The sequence below is a fragment of the Sabethes cyaneus genome, chromosome 3 (genome assembly GCF_943734655.1).
Source record: "Sabethes cyaneus chromosome 3, idSabCyanKW18_F2, whole genome shotgun sequence".
NCBI lineage: Eukaryota > Metazoa > Arthropoda > Insecta > Diptera > Culicidae > Sabethes > Sabethes cyaneus.
Window position 1 is genome coordinate 72,674,861 of NC_071355.1, and position 25,415 is coordinate 72,700,275.

The window sequence follows — 25,415 nt, forward strand, 5'->3', positions numbered from 1 at the left end:
GTATGTAGGTAATGACTGTTTGGCGGAAAAGTAGCTAGAGTGAGTAATGATAAACAGTAAGAAAATTCGGAAAATGCAGATTGTACAATTGTCGGCAAAAACTATATGGCACCATTACCAGGTCATGCAATCTTCCATGAACGAACCCTCATGATTGAACGTGCTCTCAGAAATAGTTTTCGAGCACAGATCGACTCTGTTGAACTATCTAAACGAGATTCCTTTCAACTCGTTTCTTCCGGCGCTGGACAAATGTCGATTCAAAACATAAATTTTATTTATTGAAAGCTAGTTTAATATGTATAAATTTTATTATAGCACGGTAGCTATTCTTAATTATATATATTTCTATAACGATTCATCAAATTATGTATTTCGGCAGTGTTGATTGACCTTCACTTTAAAACTGTACCTAACTGAAAACGAGTCTTACTAACGAGGCACTTCTCTTGGTAAATATCGGGAGCCGCAATTGCCGCATTTAAGTTTCTTTGTCATGTACCTGTATAAATTCAAACTTCAACTGGTTTTGGTATAACCGAATAACATTCCACAGATACTTATTTCTATCTATACTATATCCTGTCACTAGTATAGGGACTTTGATATCTACTTTGTACTTACAACTAGACAAGTGTACTTAACAATCAAGTCTTTCCAATTCTAAGTACCATTGGCTTTCCCTGTTCTTGCTTTAAAGATTTGCGTATGCTTCAGCGGCAATACGCTTGAGAGATTCCGATTCCGACGGACCGGTAGCCTCGACCATGTTCCTCAGAACACCTTCTTCCCGTTGCAAAAGAACATGAGGTGCATCAAATTCACGCGCGTGACCAGCATCCATTACCAGGATCCGGTCGGAATCCATTACCGTGTGTAGGCGATGGGCCACCGTCAAAACGGTACAATTTTTGAATTTTTCCCGAATCGTGCGCTGTATTAGTGCATCAGTTCTGAAAGAGCATAGGATTGTTTTAGCTGGTATTAACCAGAATGTTCGGAATCTTACTGTGGATCGACGTTGGCTGTGGCTTCATCGAGGACCAATATTTTGTTGTTTCTTAAAATTGCTCTGGCCAGGCAGATCAGCTGTCGTTGCCCGACACTGAAATTGGTTCCACTTTCGGTGACCATATAATCCAACCCACTGACCGCCGTCCGCAGCTCGACTTCATTGATTGCTTTCCATATACTGTCATCGTCATAGAGATTGAAAGGATCCAAATTGTACCGGATTGTTGCACTAAAAAGTACCGGATCCTGAGGAATAATAGAAATTTTTGACCTCAGAGACTCCAAAGTTACAACTCCGGAATCAATGCCATCGACTAATATCTTCCCTTCGATGGGTGCCAGACGAAACAGCGCTCCAATCAACGATGATTTACCAGCTCCCGTTCGACCAACGATCCCAACTTTCCAAGTCGGTTCAATGGTAATATCTAGATTCTTCAATACCGGTGGACTGTCGCTGTCGTACCTTAGTGTCATACTCTGAAATTCTATTTGACCTTTCCAAGGCCAGTCACCGGGAGGTATTTTGGGTGGATTATTTTCAGAGGGGATTTCTGTATACTGAATGACACGTTCTACCGCGGTCATCTGCTGCATTGATTCCGCCGTTTGACGGATACCGTATTGTACCATTCCGGTGAGGATCATAGCTTGTGATATGGCGAGACCAACATTGGCACTGTAGGTGTCTGTACAGGGGAGAATTAATCTACTGGCACGCAATAAACATCATCATACGTACCGTCATGCAGTATAATGAAACTGAATGTTACACATGCTACGAAACCCGTGCTGATACAATCCAACCACAATCCCAGAGCGGCGTTGCTGGACATGGTCAGTTGCCAAACGGCAGAGTGCACATTTTGCAATGCGTCAAATTCCTGTGTGATCTTCTTTTGGGCTTCGTTGGCGCGTATTGTCGAAAGCCCTGACAATGTTGCCGAAAGGTGCGAGAAAACCGGACTTCGTGCTGGGACAAAAACGAAAAATAGAATATATGTGATGCAAATTGTTTTAAGTAAGTAACATACTTATTCCCTCCAGACGCTTCAGATCCTGCGTTGGCCTTAGGTACAATTTCAGTGCCACGGCAAACAGAACAACAGCACCAAGTAACGCTAGCAGCAAAATTGGATTTACGATAGCGATCACAACCAATATGCCAACCATTACCAGCAGCACTTGGACAGCATCCATAATCGCTTTCGGCAAGAGTTCATCAATGGCACCCATATCTTTGGAAAACCGATTCAGGATACGCCCAGAGGGATTGGTATCGAAAAATCGCATTGGAGCTGCTAGCATCTTCGCGAACATTCGATCGTGCAACGTTCTGGACGCTTTCATACAAATGTTGAAAAACAAGTATCCACGGAAGATGGTGAAAAATATCACTGCAATGATAAAGACTCCGTACATCCAGAGATAATCTCCGGTAGAGTACTCTACCGGAAGATATTCAAGACGTAGCTCTTCCTGTCGCGTCCAGTATGTCACAAAGTAATCTGACCCGCTTACAACGACTTGAGTAAAAATAAGTGTAACGAACGTAAACAGCAACAAAAAGGCATTTCCGCCAGCCAAAAAGTAGGTTGCCCAAATTCTCAACGGAAGACTTCCTTCAGCCTGATCTTCACCGACTGTTCTACCCAGATTTTCGCTAACGCTGGACTAAAGAAGAAAGATAATAGTTAACCTAACGTAAAGATTTGGGTTAGCAGTAAACTAACCGATAACGATGGTGGTCCCTGTATCGAGGTCGAACTTTTATATAATTTGTTGTTTTCCGATCTGACACCATCAATAAAAGGAATTTCTTCATCCGTTAAATCTTCGACCTCTTCCTCTTCTGGAGCTTCGGTTTTCGCTTCGGAGGATCCCAACAGGTTACCGAAATCCAAATTACTTTTAGATAATTCTTGATAAGTTCCTTGCATAAGAATTTTACCCTGAAATTGTTCAGAAAAATTATTAATTCGTCAAGAGTTGTAAATTCAAACGGAAAACTTACATGCTCCAATATAACAATCCAGTCGGCATCCTTAAGAAAGTGCACCTGATGGGTGACGAGAATTCGCGTTGCCTGCTGCTTCGCTAGATAGCCTTTCGGGCCCATAACCTCATCGAACAAATGTCGCCCTACGTGTGTGTCGACCGCACTAAGCGGATCGTCCAGCAGATAAACGGAAGCATTCTTATAGACTGCCCGTGCCAGATTTACCCGAGCACGCTGGCCACCGGAAAGCGAAGTTCCACGCTCGCCAACCATGGTCTTGTCTCCTTCCGGGAGTTGTTCAAAATCAGTCACCAATGCGCAATGCTCCACTACCTCTTGATAGCGTTTGCGATCGTACGGCAGCCCAAAAAGAATGTTATTCCTAACAGTACCGGTAAACAGCCACGGTTCTTGACAACCATAGGATACCTCCCCGTTGATAACAGCTTCTCCGTTGAGAATTGGTAATTCACCCAGCAGCATTTGAAGCAAGGAACTTTTTCCAGCACCGACCGGTCCTACGACAGCAAGTAACTGACCAGCTTTAGCATTGAGACTAATATTCTCGAGAGTTTTCTCCTTACTGTTTTCCCAACTTGCTGAAACATTTCTAAGCTCGACAGCATTCTTCTGCTCAGTTAATGGTCTCTTTCTAATAGCTTCCAAATCGTTTTTGCACAGACCCGTCATTTTTGTGTCTTGCTCATCTATTTCAAGAAACTCTTGAATTCTGTCTATGGATACTAATGCTTCGGCTCCTAGCGAAACCGCCAATGGATAAAAAATAGCAGCCGTGAGCTGAAGAATGTTGAAGAACTGTGCCATCGGGAAGACTATATCTGCGGTTATGGCACGACCTTCAAAGTAACAGGTAGCTATCGCTAAAAACAGCGTCGATCTTTCGGTGAACATCATGGTACTAAGATAGATGCCACGAATGTACGAAGCCCATCGGATTTGTCGTACCTCCTTTTTACGCGCCAACGACACAACCGTATGAAAGGGCTTTTCCCACGCATACATTTTAATGACCTGAATTCCCTGAATCAGTTCGTTCATGATTCCCACTCTCTGGTCAGTTCGTTTTGCAACTCGCATCCGAAGTACGGACTGCAGCCTTCCAAGCCCGGTTTGAACTGGAATAGTTTTCAAAAGCAAACCCACCACACCAACAACAGCTGCCCACTGGACACTACGCCAAATGAGGTAGCACGTGAAAACCGCCTACAAAACAATTTTGTTTTATGATTAAGCCTCCAATCAAAAAATTCACAATGACTAACCTGAAATGGAAGCACCCAAACGTAGTGCAGGAAGATGAATCCATAGTCCAATCGACTGACGTCGTTGGAAAGTAGATTAATCAGATACCCGGCAGGCGTTGAACCGGCTGCCTTTTTGGAGATTCGAAGCGTCTTTCGATAGATCACCGAACAGCACGCAATTCGCATCCTTGCTCCGACCAGGCGTTGCCGTACGTCGGAATGGTGGCTGCAGAAACATCCCAGCAAGGTCAGCAGCACCAGTATCGTTGCTAGCCAGTGCACATCGTTCCATGCGTAATCAATGACTTCGGCAGTGCCTGATAACGTGTGAACTCTACTTGGAGCGTCCTCTTCGTTGAGGTCAACATACCCATCGTCGCGACTGTTGCTGTAATCTAAGCGGGAAGTAAAAGCGACCACGGGCTGATTGCTTTAGTGATTGGTTAAGTACGCAATTTAATCAGCGCAATCTTCACTGATCTTCGATTGTTTCAGTTAAATGCTCTTTAAAACAACTTACCTTCATCTCTGAAATCGTCACTGGTAACACGATTATTGAGACTATTTTTGCTCCCGTCGATACTGCGACGCATTCTATCTAGCTCGGTTTCATTTTGGTTTGTGTCTAGGAGAAAATGCAGGGTGGTCGTTAGGAACACATCCGGTGTCTGGGGTGGAACAGTGGTAGTCCGGTTGATTAAACCTCCGCTATCGGTTGAGTTTGTTGGTGCTTGGAATTGAATCAAAAGTTGGGCTAAGACCACCGGCAGGATGGACCTGTTGTTGTTGGTCAAATAAAGTAAGGATTAGTTATGAGATGATACCTTTCTACACTAGATTAGATTCTCACTTGATAAGGACAAACATAAACACTAGGAATCCGTCGAATATACATTGCATGTAGAATGCTCGGAACAGAGCATTCCGTAGTCTAGGAGGTCGTCCCTGCTTTTTAGCTTTCACAACTTCTGTGTTCCAATGCCTAAAAATAGAGGAAAATTTTCAATATTAAAATCAAAGTAAGTATCAAAGCTCAGTTTTAATTAAGGACAATTTTAACAACATTTCCATAAAAATGGAATATTTTGTTATAACAAAAGTGCTGTAGCTGCAACTTATGAGAACGGTATGGGTTGTCAATTGGATTAAGCATAAGCAAAAGCCGGTCAATACCAACACCGGACACGTCTGAATGTTGGACCAGTTGGAATGGGAAGAAATTTTAGTCCAATACTTGTTGCTACTAGAGGCTAGGAAATCCTCTGTAACTTCACGAGCATTTGAATAATGAAATTGTTGGCATAAGAAGAAACCTAACAATTAACGGAAAATCAATATATACTGTCCAGAGACTTAGTTTACCGACAAAGCACCCCTATCCTGTATTTCGAACGAATCTTTATTTCGTTCGACTTGTTTCGAACGAGATGTTTTGCCCATTTGATTTTGCTGGCGGAAATTTTGTTCGAAAAAACTTTCGTTCGAAATACCAATCCGTTCGAAATACCAATCCGTTCGAAATACCAATCCGTTCGAAATATAGAATAGCGGTCTCAAGTCCGTAGAGGACTACCGGTCTGATTAGCATTTTATACATCGTCAGCTTTGTGCGGCAGCGTATGCTCCTTGATCAAAACTTCTTGCGGAGGGAAAAGTAGGTTCGACTTCCAGCTTGAATGCGTCGTTTTATCACCTTACTCGTATTATTGTCGGCGGTGACCAGAGATCCCGGTAGGTTGATAAACGGCTGGATAATGCGGAATATAGACCCCATAGTGGTCGTTAGCCTCTTATCCAGCAACTCCGATCCCGACCTCCTCGTGGTGCCAGCCGGAATACGAGCAACCTTAGCGGAGGTCGGGTAACCAACCCCGGTGGAAAGCAAGGTCGTATACTAACCGGGAAGGAGGTATAGTGAGTCTCGGCACTATAAGATGGCAGCCCCATCGCGAGACTCGGTAGTGTTGCTCCAGTACGGCTACACACCTAAATTAAATTAAAACCAACAACATTCAAGCATATTCGGAGCGGAATATTCGGCATCGACCTAGGCGACGGAACCAGGACGACGAATGGAGACTCGGTACTTGGAACTGCAGATCGCTAAATTTCGCAGGTTGCGAGCGGGTGCTGATTGAACAGCTTGAACCCCGCAAACTCGGCATCGTAGCCCTGCAGGAAATCTGTCGCAAAGGAGAGAAGGTATGGAAGATCCGTGGTGGAAAGGCCCAGTTTTACCAGAGTGGTGGCGCTACCAACGAACTGGGAACGGGCTTTGTAGTGCTGGGCGGAATGCAGGATCGCGTGATAGATTGGAAGGCGATCAACGAGAGAATGTGTGTATTGAGGATAAAGGGCCGTTTTTTTTTTTCAATTATAGCATCATTAACGTGCACTACCCGCACGAAGGTAGACCCGACGATGAGAAAGAAGCATTCTACGCGAGGCTGGAGGCAACGTACGACAACTGCTCGTCACGGGACATCAATATCGTCATCGGGGATATGAACGCTTAGGTCGGTAGGGAAGAAATGTATAGACCGGTGGGAGGACCCCATTTTTTTTTTGTATGGGCTTGTCACTTTGACCACAACATTATTGATCTATTGTAATGTTGCCCGGGTGTATGCTGTATTCTGCACTGCATTTCTGTACTTTATCGTTATTGAGTAAACGATAAGTTTATATTTTTTTATGCGTGCTTATGTGTTGAGGGTTTTACCCATGCTTCAATGCATGTCCTACTATACCAAACCTGTTTCGCCTCGTTATAGTTGGCACTGGTGAGTCCTCCTGAGGTTCAAAACCATTACCTCATTAGGTCCTCATACCAGTATACTAACCATAAAAAGCGTCTTCGGGATAATGTAGAACTCAGCATGAAGGAAGGGTGATGAGGGGCCAAAGAATAAACCCATGCTAAAAGTCACTTTGACATCGAATGGCCCGATTCTACTAAGATTCGAACCCACGACCATTCGCTTGTCAAAGCAGACTCGGTAACCTTGCGGCTACAGAACCCCATAGCTTGCATACCGACACAAACGATAACGGCCAACGATATATAAACTTCGCAGCTTGCCGAGCCCTGGTGATCCAAAGCACCTTTTTCCCGCGCAAGAATCTCCACAGAGCCACCTGGAGATCACCTGACCAACGTACAATGAACCAAATTGACCACGTTCTCATAGAGGGCCGGTTTTTCTCTAACATCACGAACGTACGCTCCCGTCGGGGTCGGGATATTGATTCTGACCATTACCTAGTAGCAATACATGTGCGCTCAAAGCTGTTCACCGTTTACCGGACACGTCAAAGCCGCTTTCCTCGACTGAACATCAGGCAGCTAGATAACCCACAAGCTACCGAGAACTACGCGCGAGTACTGAATGAGGCACTGCCTTCTTCCGAGGAGTTAGGTGCTTCAAACCTCGAAGACGGTTGGGGCAGAATACGCTCGGCCATCGGAGAGGCCGCTACCGCGGCACTAGGTATTGAGCCTCGGAGTACACAAAATAATTGGTTTGATGGGGAATGCCAACAAGCGGTGGAGGAGAAAAGAAATGCTTGGAAAAATTATCTAAGTATTGCCACTAGAGAGAACCTGACCAAATACCGACGAGCTAGGAACCAGTTGACCACGATCCTGAGGAGGAAAAAGTGCCAAATGGAGGACAGAGATCGTGAAGAATTAGAGCAACTATTCCGAGCTAATGCCATGCGCAAGTTTTATGAGAAGGTGAACCAAACTCGAAAGGGCTGCACACCGAAACCTGACATGTGTAGGGACGAGGGAGGGAATCAGATTACAAACGAGCGCGAGGTGGTCGACAGATGGAAGCAGTTCTTCGATGAACACCTCAATGGCGAAGTCGCAGAAGGAGGCGGAACGGAAATTAACCTAGGAGCGCCCATGGAAGAATGCACGAATACGGTTTTCCGGACAAACTGATGCGACTGATTAGAGCTATATTGGATCGAGTGATATGTTTCGTACGCATCTCTGGGACACTCTCGAGTCCCTTCGAGACGCGGCGAAGGTTGAGACAAGGTGACGGTTTATCCTGCATGCTGTTGAACATCACTCTTGAGGGGGTGATCCGACGAGCGGGCATCGAAACGATGAGCACGATTTTTACCAAGAGTAGCCTACTTCTAGGCTTTGCAGATGACTTCGATATCATTGCCAGGAACTTTGCGACGACGGAGGCAATCTACGCCAGACTGAAAGCGGAGTCTTGGAGAATTGGGCTAAAAATAAATGCGTCGAAGATGTAAGTTACCGCTAAGCACAGCCACGAGCGTAGCATGGACCCCCTGAACCAATGCCTCAGGGTCGGCCTGCCTATCCTAGTTTTCGCGGGTAAAGAAATGCTCGTGATAGATAATGGAAAACTCTTAATACAAGTTTATACAGGTTCACAAATTTATTCAGCGTTCACAACGGTTATTGTCTTCACTCTTTCCACTTCTTAAGCTATCTAACCTGTCTATTTCTCTCGTCGACGGGGCCCCGTTTCCACCACACACTCCTTCCTTACTCCTCCAGAATCCGTACTCCAGCCACTCCGTTTCCGTTCCTCTGCTTCCGCCAACACACTCTCTCCGCATACACTACGGCCCTTGCCGCCAAGTGTATCTTTGAACGGACACTATTGCCGGGATCGGGAGCCACTCAATCCAATTCTACTGGCGGTGTAACGGTGATCACACTCCGACGCTGGCGATAAGGCTTTCCAAAGATGACCCAGCGGGGTTCTGTAATTTGAACATTCACATTCCGGCTTTAGTAGGCTGGCGACGGACACTTAGACGAAGGGCAAATGAAGAAAAGGCAAGGGGATAAGGTTTACCTGCAGTCCAATTAGCGTAGTTGACAGAAAGCTCTTTGAGCAATTGTATTTGCACTTGGTCTTTAAATTGTATTACTTTTTCACGTATTATACGTTTACTTGTCGACTGTTTCGACCAAGATAATATGCACAAATGAGTTAATTGTGTCTCGCCAAGACCTTTTTAATGCCTGCAGGTTATTCCCCTTAGCCAAAGGACGTTGCCCTCGTCTTGTATATAAACAGTCCCCGATCGTCATCTTTTCGCCACCTACAGCCTGTGAGCGGTGTCCAGCTTTCTGCCTGTTTTTTCCCCTGGTGGCAGCGGGTGGAAACTCGATGGGTGGGCTGTGTACTTGGGGTATATGGCCCTATTTCTAACTGTTGTGGGATATCTTGTGGGAGTTAACATTAACAAGAACAAACATTTCTCGCTTTTTTAAAATAGAACAAGAAACAAACGAATAAAATAAACAACAAATCCATACAGCCTTCATAGCGGAGCCTACCGACGCTTACAAAGACCAAATACATGAAAGGAAGAGGCTCAAAGGAAACAAATGCGCGCCTCCCATACGCCACCGTACGAAGCTAACAGTGTACAAAATCCTTATTAGATCGGTAGTTCTTTATGAACTTGAAACTGTGACGCTGCTCACGGAGGACATACGCGCCCTTGCCGTGTTCGAGCGGAAAGTGCTGCGGACGATATTTGGCGGAGTACAAACTGAAAGCGGAGAGTGACGGAGGTGTATGAATCACGAGCTGCAGGCACTGCTTGGGGAGACTCTCATCGTACATCTAGCGAGAGTTAGCAGGCTACGGTGAGCCGAACACGTCGTAAGGATGCCGGACGACAGTGCGACGAAAATAGTCCTCTTTAACAAGCCCACCGGCACCAGGAACAGGGGGCCAACGTGCACGATGGCTCGACCAGGTCGAATGCGATTTGCGACTTCTGAGACGACTAGGAAATTGGCGACGAGTGGCCCAAGACCGAGTTGAATGGAGTTAAGTGCTTGAAACAGCGCGAGCCACCCCGGTTCTATGCTGCTGAAGAAAAAGAAGACCAGAGATCCCGAATATACGAATTCATCAACCACTTCCAGTTCATTGTCGTCAATAGTCACTGTTCGTTTGAGACAAACGTTGCTTTCGCTGGAGCCTCTTCCTACCATATATTTAGTTTTCGACTCATTGATTTATAACCCTATCCTCCTAGCCTCCGTTTTTAGTATGGCATTGATTACCTCCGCCGTCCCAAGATTTCTAGTAATGATATCGAGGTCGTGCGTGAAGGCTAGGAGTTGTCTACTCTTGCTGAAGATTGTTAACGATGTTGAATAGCATATAGGACAGTCCATCCCTTTGCTGCAACACTCTGCGCGATTCGAAAGGACTCGAGACCCCGAAACGCGCACGTAGCACATCAGTCGCTCCAGGGTAACTTTAACCAGCCGCGTCAGTTTGTCCGGAAACCCATACTCATGCATTATCTGCTATAGCTGTTCGCGTATCGTATGCTGCCTTGAAATCCACGAAAATATAATTGTCGAGAGTACAACGTACTCCCGTACTGGTCTATACCGTGGACCCCCGTTCGTTTGACCGTTTTTAATCTGAACACTTTTTAATTTGAACCCCGTTGGTTTGCACGACGTGCAAATTAAAAATGGTTCAAATGTCATTCTCAACATGACATCATTTGTTTATGCAGACAATGCACATAAACACGATTCGTTTGTACTGACCTAGCATGTTTAATCGGTTTCACATTTCGTTTTCCTAACGATTAAGAGAGAAATCCGATCGGAAAATGCAATATTCGCACTTGCAACTGCCAACTAAAACAAACCACCAAAACAATAACAAAGAGCAGGGCGGCCAGTTCACACAGGTTTCAGCATATTTCGGGTTACCAGTTGTTCAAATTAAAAAGTAACCCCGTTAGTTTGCATGAGGAATCGTTCAAACGAACGGGGGTCCACTGTACATTGTTTCCCTGCCAATCTGGGCGTTCATATCCCCGATGACGATTTTGATGTCCCGTGACGTGAAGCTGTCGTACGTTATCTTCAGCTGTGCATAGAACGCTTCCTCCTCGTCGTCGGGTCTACCTTCGTATGGACAATGTTCATGGACAATGGGTATGTTCATGATGGTGTAGTTGAAGAAACGGCCTTTTATCCTCAACATGCACATCCTCTCGTTGATCGCTTTCCAGTCCATTAGGCGATTCTGCATTCTGCTCATCATGACAAAGCCTGTTCCCAGCTCGCTGCAGACCTCCTGCAGTGCCACGATGCCGAACTTTCGGGGTTCTAACTGATCGAGCAGCACCCTGTCGCCACCCACGAAATTTAGTGCAGTCTCAGGTACCAAGTTTCCATTCCATGTCTTTATTTCGTCGCCTAAAGCTGACCAAGCACTATTGGTAGAAATATTACATCTAGCTCTCTGGACTCCCAGTTGGCTTCGAGGTATGACGCTGGTCTAATAAGTCAGTCGTCGTATGTTCGAATCTCAACTGGAAGAGGCTGTTAGAGTCAATAGGATCGTAGTAACGGACTCTGCAATTGTCCTGCACTCTAAAGCGTCGATGACACTGTGCGAGTTTTTAGGTTGCTAGTAAGCGAGTTGGCGAGTAGATCGTGAACTCGCCCTGTGTCATCATACACACTAGCTGACTAGCAGATTGTTTGCTAGTAGCGAGTAAAGTTGAATGCTGCTCAACTTTACTCGCTACTCGATGGCGTGTGCGCTTGTTGGCTAGCACACTAGCTGTGTGGCATCATAGTTGCGAGTAACTAGCGACGCAGCGAGGGGGTTTTTAAATTATTAATTTTATAGCACCAGAAATGCCAAATATTTTTACTAATTTTGAAATTGTAAATGCAATGTGAATTAATTGAAGTAATTCCTCGTAATACTTCATATTTATCAATTAAACATCTATGAAGAAGTTAGAATTAAATAACATAAGATAACTCTTATGTAAATTGTACATTGTGTTCGTTAAACTTAATCGTTTATCTAGCAACGATTTGTTTGTATGACCGGCATCGCTGCCTAATACGTTTTAGATTTATCAAAACCCCTCGCATACTAGCTTACTTGCCGATTTGTGTGTCATCATGACTCGCGCATTCGCTAACTCGCCCACTCGTGAGATCGCTGACTAGCAGCTTACAAACTCGTCCAGTTTCATCGACGCTTAACAGCTGGCTGCGAAGTCTGTCGTATAAAAACAGAAGATCAAGTAGCACCTAGCTTTTGCTTTAGCCCTCTGGAAAACTGCGACATTTCCGGTGCTAATCCACCGGAGGTGCAGGGCATCTTGGAAAGAGTGGCGAAGTAAGGGGACTTACCTAACTGGCGGAACTGGTGGGGCATCGTGTTGTATCATTCACAAAGTATTCTGCGAAATTATATTTAATCGAATCCTGGAGAAAACCGATGCTACTCTCCATCGCAATTCCGTGCCAGTCGATCATTTGTAGATAGTATTATGACACTCCTTGCTATATTGGACCAAATCGACGATTTCCAGAAATTTCTTCTTCTGGGGTTTGCTGATTAAGGTAAAGCCGACTAAACGACGAAAATATCTGTGGCACACTAAAGCGTAAAAGAGTCTTAATGCTACACGACAGCATCTTGTCGGACCCTATAAGAGTTACTGCTTCTCAGAATTGGATCCGCAATTCGCAACTCAGGGGTCGATGTTACCAGCCAGCTATGAAATCATAATAAAACCGTCAATAAAGCAAATTTATTGTATTTGTTTACAGAGGAACGGAATAAAACCCATATTGCTGCTTGCAAAATCACTTTGAAGCGATAGAAGTCACTTTGTAGAAGCAAAATGTTTTGCACTTTTGATTGCTTGAAATTTGTAGTCAGTATCGGAAAATAACTGTCATATCTTGAGTTTAAGTTTGAAAAGTAATTATTATGAGGATGTATCAAATCTTAATAATTTTGGATTTCATCTGCTTTAAAATCGTTAAAAATATATTTTTGGAAAAATTCCAACAAATCACGTCAACCATTGTCCGCCATAAAAAAGTTTGTTGTGACACCCTATCTATCTAAGCTACCATTTGACGATTGAGCCCCTAGATTTCATGACATAGTGCTATTTTGGGACGCCCTAATGAAAAGGCTTGAAGCGTAAACACAAGACACACGCTAGAAATCAGCTTCCAACCAGTCACTCACTCTCCTACATCAAATTTCATGATAGAATTTTAATCTTATCTACTCGAGGTTTATGAAAATCGGGGTGAAGGCCAAATAATTTTTAATCGTAGTTATTTATACTTACTGTTCCAAGTGATCCCCAAGATCCTCGGATTTATCTTTTTTGAGACATTTGGTGAGATCATCCTTGTTGAGTCCCCAACGGCAGCCTTTGTAGAACAGAGGCAGCAACCAGCAGAACAGAAGTTGCGAGGCACAGAACGCACCCTTGCGAGGATTTTTCTTCTCCGGTTTACGTGAACTATCCATGTTTGCCGATCCGGATCACAGTGACACTTTGATTGTAGTAGATTAGACACTTTGGTGAGATTTTTCTTTGTTACGATTCACTAAGTAAACTTGCACTTTTGGTGAAGATTCATTATTTTGTGGTTGGGTTTCACTTTCAGTCGACAGGCACCTACTAACGCTATTTTCCCGAATAGTCTAAAGGTGATGTGTTGATGATGAGGAAGTCATTGATAAATTCATTCGTGGCACTTTAGTAGACTTATTAACCTTCAGAAACTGCACAAGGTTGGCATATATTGCTATTGAATAGATTTGAACGTTCCACTAATGTTTGCAATTTTCGGTTTGAAATGTGGAAGTGACTGGTTATCTGCACTTGAAGCATTTACGACCAAAGACTTTATCACTCACTGTTTTTTCGAAAAAAAAAATGAAAAGTTAGTTACAGTTTATCATCATTCATTCATAACAGATGATTCATATCAATTACTATAGACTATATAAATTGTTTGTATCACAAGATTAACCTCGAAGACTGGCTGTCACTATTATACAATAAATATTATTATGATAAAACCCAGAATGTTCCAACAGGTGTGAATATCTAATACCTACTTATGTTGTATTTCTTCCAAAATAAGTTTCGTCGATCATTTTTTTGAGTTTGAAAAATTCATAAAAACAGCAACTTCAACGAAGCACTCATAGCTGGAAGTTAACTTCGCTAAATTGGAAATCAATTTATTGTAATTTCAATCCAAGTTATGTTTTCATAGTTTAGCAATTGCTAGCGTCATTGAACTAGTTAGATTAGAATTAGTTTTCTTCGCAAGATTACCAAACACGCCCGTATATTCCGTGGTGAACGACGGCGAACGACCGTTGATTCAATAATATTCCGTAATTCGCTCGGATGGGATCACTCGCAGGCCGCGAGATTTTGACGCGTGCCTCCGATCAAAGCCCGCCGCAGCGCTGGATCCGCACTTAACTCTCGTAACAGACTAACTGGAATGCGGGGCACACGTTCTGCTTTTGCTGCTACGCTTATCGCTTCTCTCAATAACTAAACTGACGACAATGCATTGTACTACACAAGCACACAAAGAATAAATCATCGTGTCTCTTACAAACGATAGAGTACCGTTGGCAGAAGACTTGGGATGGGAACGGGCGTGCAAAAAAAGCCAGGCATTAATACTAAAGTAAAGTTAACCAAGCGGTATCCGGAATCAACTTTAGCGGGACTTGCAGTGCAGCTATTGACTAATATCAGCGTTTTTTCTGCTGGATAAACAAACAGATTTGCTTTGCCGATCCAGAAGGATAGACTTTGCAGTGAAATAATGGTCTCTAAACTACTTTAAGGTCTGGGGTCAGTGGGGTAACTTCACCGATGATAAATTCGATTTTATGGTTGGCAGCGATGGACTATGACGGCTGCTTGTTTACTATTGATGACAGTGAACAAGTAAAATAGGGTACGGCACTAGTTCTCCATATCCTGGGGGAAATTATCACTAACTAATACAAAATACACACTACTATTCTTGCACATTCGTTTCGTGATGACAAATTGATTCTTCAGGCTCATGTAACACGAGTGGGTTCAATGAATGATTGCTCTACAGTTTATTGATACTTTTCAGAAAAAACGGCCAAACCCTTTTGTAAGTTGACCTTAGTATACATAATCTATATTTTGTAAATGTGTTTACTGACGGAATCCCTCATTAACTAATGAAGAATTTGTCATAAACAAAGACCAATACGCCGTTATCGCTGTAGTGGCTATAAACGTAGATGTGGCTATAAACCAGCTGGCCAACTGCAAGACCACTGCGACAGGAAGAACGGTGTCCCGTTTAAACTTGTAAAGCTAGGAGCGAGAAGCTGCACGAAACGGTCTAGTTACCCTAAGAAACTGGGAAGATGAATAAAAGCCGAGCAAAGGTTAACCCTAGTAACAATCCAATAGCAAATTGGTCTTCTTCATTGAAATGAAAATTGAACAAATATGAATCTTTCAAACAAAAATTAAGCAAAATCTGTCCTATATTTTGGATACTACTATGTCTAACTAGTTAGCGAAGTTACAAAACAACGAAGATGTACAAGATAGTGATGCAAAATGTCACAAGTAACAAGTAATAACTATTAAACAAGCTAGGGAAGGATGGTGCTGATACCTCGCGCATCATCCAGTACCTACGCGCACGTACTGGATGAAGCTCTACCTTCCTCTGTGGAGCTGCTTCGACCTTCGTAAATGTAAATGGATGGAGTATGATACGTCCGGCCGTCAACGAGGTTGCAACCGCGGTGCTAGGTGAGGAAATCTCGAGCGCACGAAATGATTGGTTTGACGGGGAGTGCCAAAGCGATATAGAGGAAAAAAGCTTGGAAAAACTGTCTAAGCATATCCACGAGAGAGAATTTGGCCGAGTATCGACGAGCGCGGAATGAGTTGACCACGATCCTGAGGAGGAAAAAGCGCCAGAAGAAGGACAGAGATCGTGAGGAACTGGAACAACTATTCCGGGTTAATGACACGCCCAAGTTTTACGAGAAGATGAACCAAACTCATAAACCTGTCATCTGTAGGAACGAGGAAGGGGATCTAATCACAAACGAGCGGGAGGTGGTCAACAGATGGAAGCAGTTCTTCGATGAGCACCTCAACGTCGATATAGCAGAAGAAGACGCAACGGAAGTTAACCTAAGAGTTAATATTTTTTGAAACGATGGTTCTACAATTGATGAAGGGACGGTAGGGAAAGAAATGAAAATTTTTTTTGGTGAAGGTGGGGAAGAGCGGAAAGGAAGGGGGGGGGGTATTGGTAGCTATGCTTGACAAGTAGTCATTTTGACTCCTACCTTTTGTCCAATACTGGAAGGTGCATGAGTCGAACCAAGCTGTGATCTGAGATTACAACCGGATTCGAACCCACAACACCCGCCAGGGCATGTGGTTCGCTGGTACTTGTACCTTTGAACCATAGAGGCGCTGGACAAAAGGAGACCGCAAAATCCACTTCTCAAGGATAGCTACGCATGTTGGTTGTGTTATCGACACATATTGTGCCGCTTCCTACATCAATTGCAGATTACCACCGAGCGAGAAGTTTTAATCTAACTACTGTTTACTTTCAGGACGACGACACTATGCCGGCCCTTACGACTTGCAAGGTACTGCACGTGACGTTGTTCGTCTGTCAGCTTGTGTTGCTTGTGAATATATCAAAGTGATCTCTTTTTCACGCCGTCTCGTCTCAATGAACCATTCATACCACGTTGTAGCAAATCCTGGAGCGCGTTAACTTTATCTGTGACCTGGGATTGAAAATTGACTCACAACTGCGGTTTCACGAGCATGTTTCATCCACGGCAGCAAAAGTGTTTGCAGTGCCTGGATTCAGTCGAAGACAGACAACTTACTTTACGGATGTGTACACTCTGAAGACACTTTTCTACTTTGGGCGCCGTACCAGGTGGTGCAGGTCGTTAAGTTGGAGCGAGTGCAAAAGCAATTTATTCGCTATGCACTACGAGGACTTCGATGGAATGACCGAGTAAATTTGTCTGACTACGCTTCCCGTTGCATGCTCATTGGTCTGGAAACTTAATCAGTACGGCGAAAAAAAAATCCAGCAAATGTAGTTTTCCTACCATCATCTTACCCGTCCATAGAGCCAGTTATGGACATAATGGTTCATATACTTCCTGTCTAAGAGCATTTAATACCGAGTCTGCTTTGACAAGCGAGTGGTCATGGGTTCGAATCTTAGTAGAATCAAACCATTCGATGTCAAGTGACTTTAGCATGGGTTTATTCTCAGGCCCCTCATTTACCCTTCCTTCATGCTGAATTCTATATTTGCCTACTGAAGCCTCTTGACAGTGCAAATGTCCCTCCTATAGTTAAGTGTACTGGTCAGAGGTACGAATGAGTCCTCGCTAGGGACGGCTATAACATGGGGTAGTACTGGCAGCGAGGAATAGGTGGGTAAAGTAGATCAAGCTTTGAAGGAAGGGTAAACCCCAATACACACAAGCACGCATAAAATTTAATAAGCCTATCGCTCACTCAATAGCGATTATAGCAAAAAGAAATGCAGTGCAGGTCATACAGCAAACACCCGGGCGATATCCCAATAGATCAACTATACTGGTCGCAGTGATGAGTCCACACATGAAAAAAAGAGCATTTAATGTAGTTAGCAGTATCCACGAGTTTGGTATGACGAAGAACACTTAAAACTAGAATAAGACACGTAGATTAATATTGAGTCTGTACGATTTTATATCGAAGACAAGAAAACAAATAAAATAATGGAGCCGCCAGAAAGGACCGACTTCCGGTAAAACTCTACAAAAATGGTCAAGAGCCGCCAGCAAGGGCACTTCACTGGATTCACTTGGGAGGAGGAGCAATTAACGGAGGAGCAGATGGATGGTGTAGGGGAATGTCGTCGTGGTTGGGCCGCCTTTTTGATATTCGCCCGTAACTTCCGTTTCAAAAAGAATTTTTAAAATCTAAATATATCGTTGAAAAAGTCTAAGAATAAACTATATTTCTGGAAAATCTTGAACTGATTGCTTAAAAAATAATAAAGTTATAGACATTTACGTGAAGACAAAAAATGTTGTCATACTCGGGCCACGTTGTACAGGTTGGGCCACCGCTCTTAATCTAAGAAATACGTATTGAAATTCTATGTAGAGACATTAAAAGAATGAATTTCGTGAGCAACGGCCCTTATAAGTATAAATATCCTATTTTTAATAGCATCTTTGCGAAATTTTTGGTGATCTTGTAAAATCAATATTACTACAACCGCGTTTCCCGAAGTGTACTACTGCAATGAAAAATCAACAACAATCTAGGTTTTTATTGGTACTAATTTTGCTTTATTTCATCACATTTCCCGCGACTGACGTTCTCTAGCGAAAATTGCGCTTCTGTGCTTAAAATTATGGTGGCCCAACCATGACTACACAAGTGGCCCGACCTTTACAATAAGCGCTTTTGTGGCATTTACCCCCTTCCCCCTTACGTCCTAACTGGACGGGATTTTTCAATATCCTTCGCATAGAGCACAACACACTTAATAAATTTTCAATATTTATCCCGATAATTGCATTTCATGAATCATTTCTTGAAGTAAAGTTAACTGCACCTGCAAAACTTTTTTTGTATTGATTCAATCAGTGAATTCAGTACGCGTGTTTTGAATACACGATTGAAACTCATAATATTGTGAAAAGTTAGCTGTCACAGTAAGAAGTTTTACATTGCTTGTATATATGTATCACGAGTTACTAAAACTGAAAAAATCGTAGTGGCCCGACCATAACAGTGGCCCGACGATGACGGCATTACCCTACTCTATCCCCCATCTACAAAAAGGGTGACCGGCTAGATTGCTGTATCTACCGCGGCATTACGCTGGTCAACGCCACCTACAATGTGCTCTCTCATATTTTATTGTGTCGTCTATCCCCAATAGCAGGAGATTTGGGAGGGCAGTATCAGGCGGGCTTTATGGGGCCCATGCTACTACGGATCAAACATTTACCCTGGAACGAGTGATGTGCTAGGTTTGGTTTCGGGGACACTCTTCTTTCGAATCACGCAGAGGGTTGCGGCAAGGAGATGGACCACAATAGATTAAAATAATGGTCGCAGTGGTCAAATCTTCCGACATAAGGAGATGGACTGTCCTGTATGTTGTTCAATATTGCTATTGAAGATGTGTTCCGGCAAGCGGGCATCGAAACGAGAGGTACGCTTTTCAACAAGAGTAGCCAATCCCTAGACTTCGCAGACGATCTCGATATCATTACTAGAAACCTTGGGACGGCGGAGGCAATCTACGCTAGACTAAAAGCGGAGGCTAAAAGGATAGGGTCACAAATCAATGCGTCGAAAACCAAATATATGGAAGAAAGAGGCTCCAGAGAAAGCAACGTTTGCCTCCCTCGGACAATGACTATTGACGGCGATGAACTGGAAGTGGTTGATGAATTCGTATATTTGGGATCTCTGGTCACCGCCGACAATCATACGAGTAAGGAGATTCAACGACACGTTCAAGCTGAAAATTGAACCTACTTTTCCCTCCGCAAGACGCTTCGATCAAGGAGCATACGCCACCGCACAAAGCTGAAGATGTACAAAGCGCTAATCAGACCGGTAGTCCTCTACGGACTTGAGACAGTAACTTTGCCTACGGAAGAATACGCGCACTTCCCGTATTTGAACGAAAGGGGTTGCGGACTATTTTTGGCGGTGTACAAACGCATAGCGGAGAGTTGCGTATGCGTATGAATACATAGTTGCAGACACTACTTGGAGAGATTCCCATCGTACACCTGGCGAAAGTTGGAAGACTACGGCGGGCTGGCCACGTCGCAAGGATGCTGGACGACTTTGTAGTGAAATCCGTTCTCTACAAGAACCCCACCGGCACCAGGAATAGAGGGGTTATATATAAGCTAAATGAAAATATATGAATCTCCAGCACAATCAACAGCATTTTAACACTTTGTTGACGTTTTCTTTGTTTATATTAATGAATATCTTGCAAAAAACTTGGTTGCCTTAAGTTTTTTTTTCAATTTTCATTCAAGCACAATTTGTCTTCTTCACGAATACAATAAGTATAAAAGTATAGATCTCTTGGAAATTTTTCTTTGTTTGGTGAAGAAATACTAGTACTTACTTTATAAATACTATTGCAGTAAAGATTTGTATCACGCGGTGGGTGGTGCTGTACGCCCAGCTGTCCATTAATCAATAAAGTTGATTTTTGGGTCATGGTTAACATGTGGTTGTGGTATAACCTAGTCGACTACCAATAATCAACTTTACTACTATTGGAATGGTGGCCAATTGCATATGGACCTTCATAAATATTGCGTTTAGAGTAGCCAATACCGGGAGGTATTTCGAAAACCGGTTTTTCGGTATTGATAAATTCAATACCGGTAAAACCGATAGAAAACCGGCCAAAGTGAACACTTGAAAAATAAATTCTAAAAATTTAAAACCTGTATTATTTCCAGAAGAATTTTCCAAATTGGTGGTACTCAATTTTTTTGGCATAACTAATTGACAACTTCATTAAAACAATAATAATTAAGACCGCAAAGAGTGTTTATTGTGTCATCACTTAAACGAGAATAAATATTATTGAAGGCTTCCGAAGTCAGAAATTCTTCATTCGGCATCTACGGGAAAAGGATGTACCGAGCGGTAAATTATCTATGTGATAGGAAAATCCTTGTTTAAAAACTTTTAATAAATCGCTTAGGTACTGGCATTTATTCGAATGACGCTAGGGTGAATATGCAGAAAACTTAGTTGTTGGAGCTGAATGGGGAACAATTGGAAGTGATTAAAGAATTTATATATCTTGGTAAGCTTGAGGGACCGGAACTCTCGTAGTTTAAAACTCATTGTTTAGATTTTAACATCAATAAACTTTTGTGCTAAGCGCCACAATGATCGCGGACAAGATAATGTATGTTGCTACATCGTCCTATCCAACACATTATCAATTATCACAATTATCAATTAAAAATTATCAAAAATATCACCATTTTTATGACACACAATGCAAAACTAGTTAGTCCCTAATATTTTAGTTAGTTGTCTATCATACGCGATCAATCAAAGTGAGCTGAGATCTATTTAAATGCTTTTTATCATTAAAGAAGTCTTTCCAGCCAAATTTCCTAAGTTTTTCGTGCGACGAAGAAGACAATGTCGACTAATCGTTTTAATTTCCGTCATTCATAAATGAAAATAACTCACGCAAGGCATTGTCGTTATTCTACAGCCAGGAAAACTTGCCTGACCTGCAGGAATTTTGTAGAATAACATTTGTCATGCCGTCCTACACAAATGCATGCGCGTTAGCTTCGTAAACATTGTTGTGATTTTTAGTTCGGACGATGAAAAATTTTGATGGACGGATTTTAAAACGGTACGACCAATTTTAGAAATAAAGTCAGCCGCGTAATTTCAATAATATGCTTTAATAGTCGCTTTTCAGTGATTTCAAAGTTCATGGATCGGAAGGTAAGTGTGTTTTAGTCAAGTCAGCACAAGAACTTTTGGAGTATTCATTAAATCCATCCAACAAATGATGAAAATTAGAATGGCTTTACTTAATACGACGGGAATTAGAAAAAACCCCTTCTTATAACTCTTACAAAACAATAAAAACAAGTTATTTTCAACTCACGCGTTGACCGGTTATAGGCATCATTTGCCTAGCACCAGGACCAGAGCCGATGTCCAACCATTAGTGCCATCGTTAAGCGTATCAAAACCTACCAATATTTGTCATTGAAGTTTTATACATTAACTTCCTTCCACTTTTTATGTTTATTTTAGAGGCGATGGCCTGAGAAGCGGTGCCTCATATTCGCCAGTAACTGTAACGTATTCATAAATCGTTCAGTATGGTTGTATTGTTATTTGTTCCCAAGGCTGGGCACAGGTCATTTTGCAATTCCTACAAATTTTCTTATACATGTTCGTGCTTTCCGGTGAGTAAAGGCAAAGGAACATGTCAATAGTACGCTCAAGCTGATCGTTTTCATAGACAACAAAACGTCTATCTTTGTCTAACTTTATTGCATCTTTTATACCGTGATGTTCGCAGCTTCTTTCGTTACTGCTTCTTATTTTGTATCGTTTGTGCACCAGTTACTTTAGTCATGTAAATGTCATTATTTGTCTCTTCTCTGTTGTCCTTTTTGTTTGGTTTTAGAAAACTTGCACAATTATCCTTTTTGATCCCGTTTTGTTGGACGACGCTGACTTGTTTGGCTTCCGCTGCTTTACCGTAGCTTTCATATGGAAAGAATCATTATTTTGCGAAATACTGTGCCAATTTGTTGTTTCTAATTTGCAGTGTTGCAACACTTCCTGGTATATAATGTTTTTGGCATAGGACTACGTCTTACAGCAAGGTTTGGCTTGATAGGTTGTCGTTCCAAAAAATCTATCTCAAAAAGTGGTTAGGCTTTGAACGCTAATAACTTAGCTGTTTCCTGATCGATGTTCAATATTTTAGCAGCAATCGATCGGAAAATTGTCCACGTGTCGAACCAAATACAGAAAAACTACTGATTCATTTATTTATTTATTTATAGATTTATAGATTCATGAGATATATTTATCAATCGATTGGAAATTTTTCTAATCATTTATCATAGCCCACTTTCGATGGCCGCATTTTATTCAATCGGTAGCGTTATACCGCGGCACATCTGAGCTAGCAGATGGAAGCTAATGTGGCTGTCAAGGGTCATACATTGCCTATGTCCCACTTACTGGTTTTGATACTTTTGGTTCTGGAGCCTACTTACTGTTTAGTTCGCTCCAAAACAACTGAAACTAAACAAAAAGCGGTAAATTACTGCCTTGAAATGGATCACTTGTGGTCTATGAAATGAATCGCATTCAGAACTGAATTTGACCCTTTGTTTTCGCATGCTAGTTCAGCAAACAATTTTTTTTTTCATCTGGTTTGTTCACATTTGGCCTATTTGCCCTTTAAAATAGCTTTAAATCATGAAATTTGACTCGAAAGTAAATAAATTTTGACCAATCGGTTACACCTTAAGATGAATTACAAATAAATCTTAATAGAATATTTAGAGTTAAGATGTTCGTAATTTTTCGTCTTATTTATATCCACGTCCTGACTTTCTATAATTTATATATAATTATGGTGTCCATGTCCATGTGTCATGAAACGAATGAAATAACACAGATTTTTCTTATCAAATTTACAAGCATATCGATTCGACAGTAAATGGGGCAGATTGCTACCGAACTCATTTTTTTCGTGAACAGCTTTTCTAGATTCAGTTCTCGCGACGATTCACATTGCATAACATGTGTTTATATTGGAAATATTCAACTACACAAAACACTGACATTGCACTTTATTCGAAAAAGAAAACAATCAAATGCCGATGGTGCGATCAAGCATTTATTCGTTAGCTTTATAGGGCATCACTTGTTAGAATTACACTTGTTGCACATTGAATTTGCTGTAGTCCTCACGTTTGAGAAGAAAGCACAACGCAAACTCTGGATTTTCTAAACCATTCAGTTAACCACCGTGTGTACTACTAAATCTTCGGTATGTTTAACTCGGTTTAGTCATATTCAATGCCATAAGTGACTCCTGACAGCTCGAACTTCCAAAAATAATCAGCGCATGGACGATGAACTCACTGCTATCGCATTTCACTTAGGTTGAAACAAATAACTCCAAGAACTTTGTTTAGGTTAAAACAATCGTTCATCACATTCTAATCTTCAATAAGTACAAGTTTCATCACTTTTTATTCTGTATTTTATTGTAAAGTTCGACCGTGACACATGTTTTTGGTGCGATAAATGGGTCAAATGACGGAACTGACAAGTATTACACTATCGGCTTGAGCGGCGACCGGTTACCGAACGAAAGGCACAACAAAACTGTATTGCCATCCTATCCTCAGTTACAGTTCGATGCCGATTGCCTGCCGACGAACGCGACTAACATATTCATGCTTGGGTACGTTTGTGTGAGAGTCAACGGGACAGCATCGGCCAGGCTTGCTAAATGTCGAGTAATGTTGAAATGAACGAATATGTTCCCTGTGCTCCATCTGTATAGAATCAAAAGAATATTATATGCTACAACTATTCATATTCATTTTTCATTTTTCAACATGCACTAATTTTAGCCAGATGTTCAGATAATATGCTTTTTCCATTCTTGACATCCGATAAATAAGTCAGTCAAAGCTTTACGTACACTTTTAGCTTTCTAAAATCAGCCTACAATTTATCTGCAGATGCATGCGCTTCGAGATTTCTTCCAAGGGATTTTCATTATTGTAGTCTAAATTGGACCGAAGTGTCGCAGAATTCTAGCTTTAGTTTTCAGAAGGTCGCATGCAAATGGATTGATTATGCGACCTTTTGAAACCTAAAGCCTGAATTGTATGAATTTTAAACTCATTTTGAACTTATGAACTCATGAATAAAAACAATATTTAAAAAAATTGAGGTCTACGGTTTAGTGCGAATACTTCTTCACAAGGAGGAAAGAAACTAAAAAACTGGGAACAAAACAAAACACACGATTTTTTTACTATTGGAATTTTATGAATTTTATAGCAAAAAAAAAATATTCCCAAAAATTGCCATGGGATAGAACATGCTTTTCCCTGCCTCTTTTTTAAAGGTTTTCCTTCACCGTTGAAAATATTGTGGAAAATTTTTTCTAAGTTGCCGAGCAAATTTGCTTACATTTTCATAATACAAATTTTCTCGGGTTATGTTTTTGGTCCAAGAGTCTTGAATTTTTTAAATAAACGAATCCAAAAAATGGTAGATTTTCCTTGGAGGTTTTTAAGAAAATTGGAAAGTTTGTTTTTTTATACTATTTTTGTTTATAAATGAACTGTCCATGCACTTTGCTCGTGCAAGAAAATTTTAGACAATTCCTCGGTCTAAACACGTACAATACATTCGAAAAATCCCTTCGTGTGACTCAATTGGTAAATGGCTGGATAATTCGTAACATCGGTACCTAGCGTACCTGCGGTAGAAAATAGACCCCATAGTGATCCTTAGCCTCTTATCTAGCAACTTCTATCCCTACCCCCTCGTGTTACTGTGAGGTGCATACATATGATGTGTATGCAGGATTCTATATTTGAGGATTCCTTCCCCTTAACGATAATAGTGTTAGCAACACTGTCATGCGAGACTTGTACGATGTGCAATTGTCA

At 42.0% G+C, this 25,415-nt stretch overlaps 1 protein-coding gene across 1 annotated transcript; it reads right to left on the reverse strand.

Annotated features, from left to right (window-relative positions):
• Positions 1 to 324: 324 nt before the first annotated feature.
• Positions 325 to 24,024, reverse strand: LOC128744296 (ATP-binding cassette subfamily C member 4). The gene is made up of 11 exons (XM_053841162.1): positions 23,866 to 24,024; positions 13,438 to 14,014; positions 5,129 to 5,260; positions 4,799 to 5,055; positions 4,297 to 4,673; positions 3,029 to 4,237; positions 2,748 to 2,966; positions 2,049 to 2,688; positions 1,757 to 1,987; positions 1,010 to 1,703; positions 325 to 953 (listed from the first exon to the last, which is right to left on the reverse strand). Exons 2-11 carry the CDS (start codon positions 13,620 to 13,622, stop codon positions 695 to 697), a joined length of 4,203 nt encoding a protein of 1,400 aa, XP_053697137.1. The 5' UTR covers positions 13,623 to 14,014; positions 23,866 to 24,024; the 3' UTR covers positions 325 to 694.
• Positions 24,025 to 25,415: the final 1,391 nt, after the last annotated feature.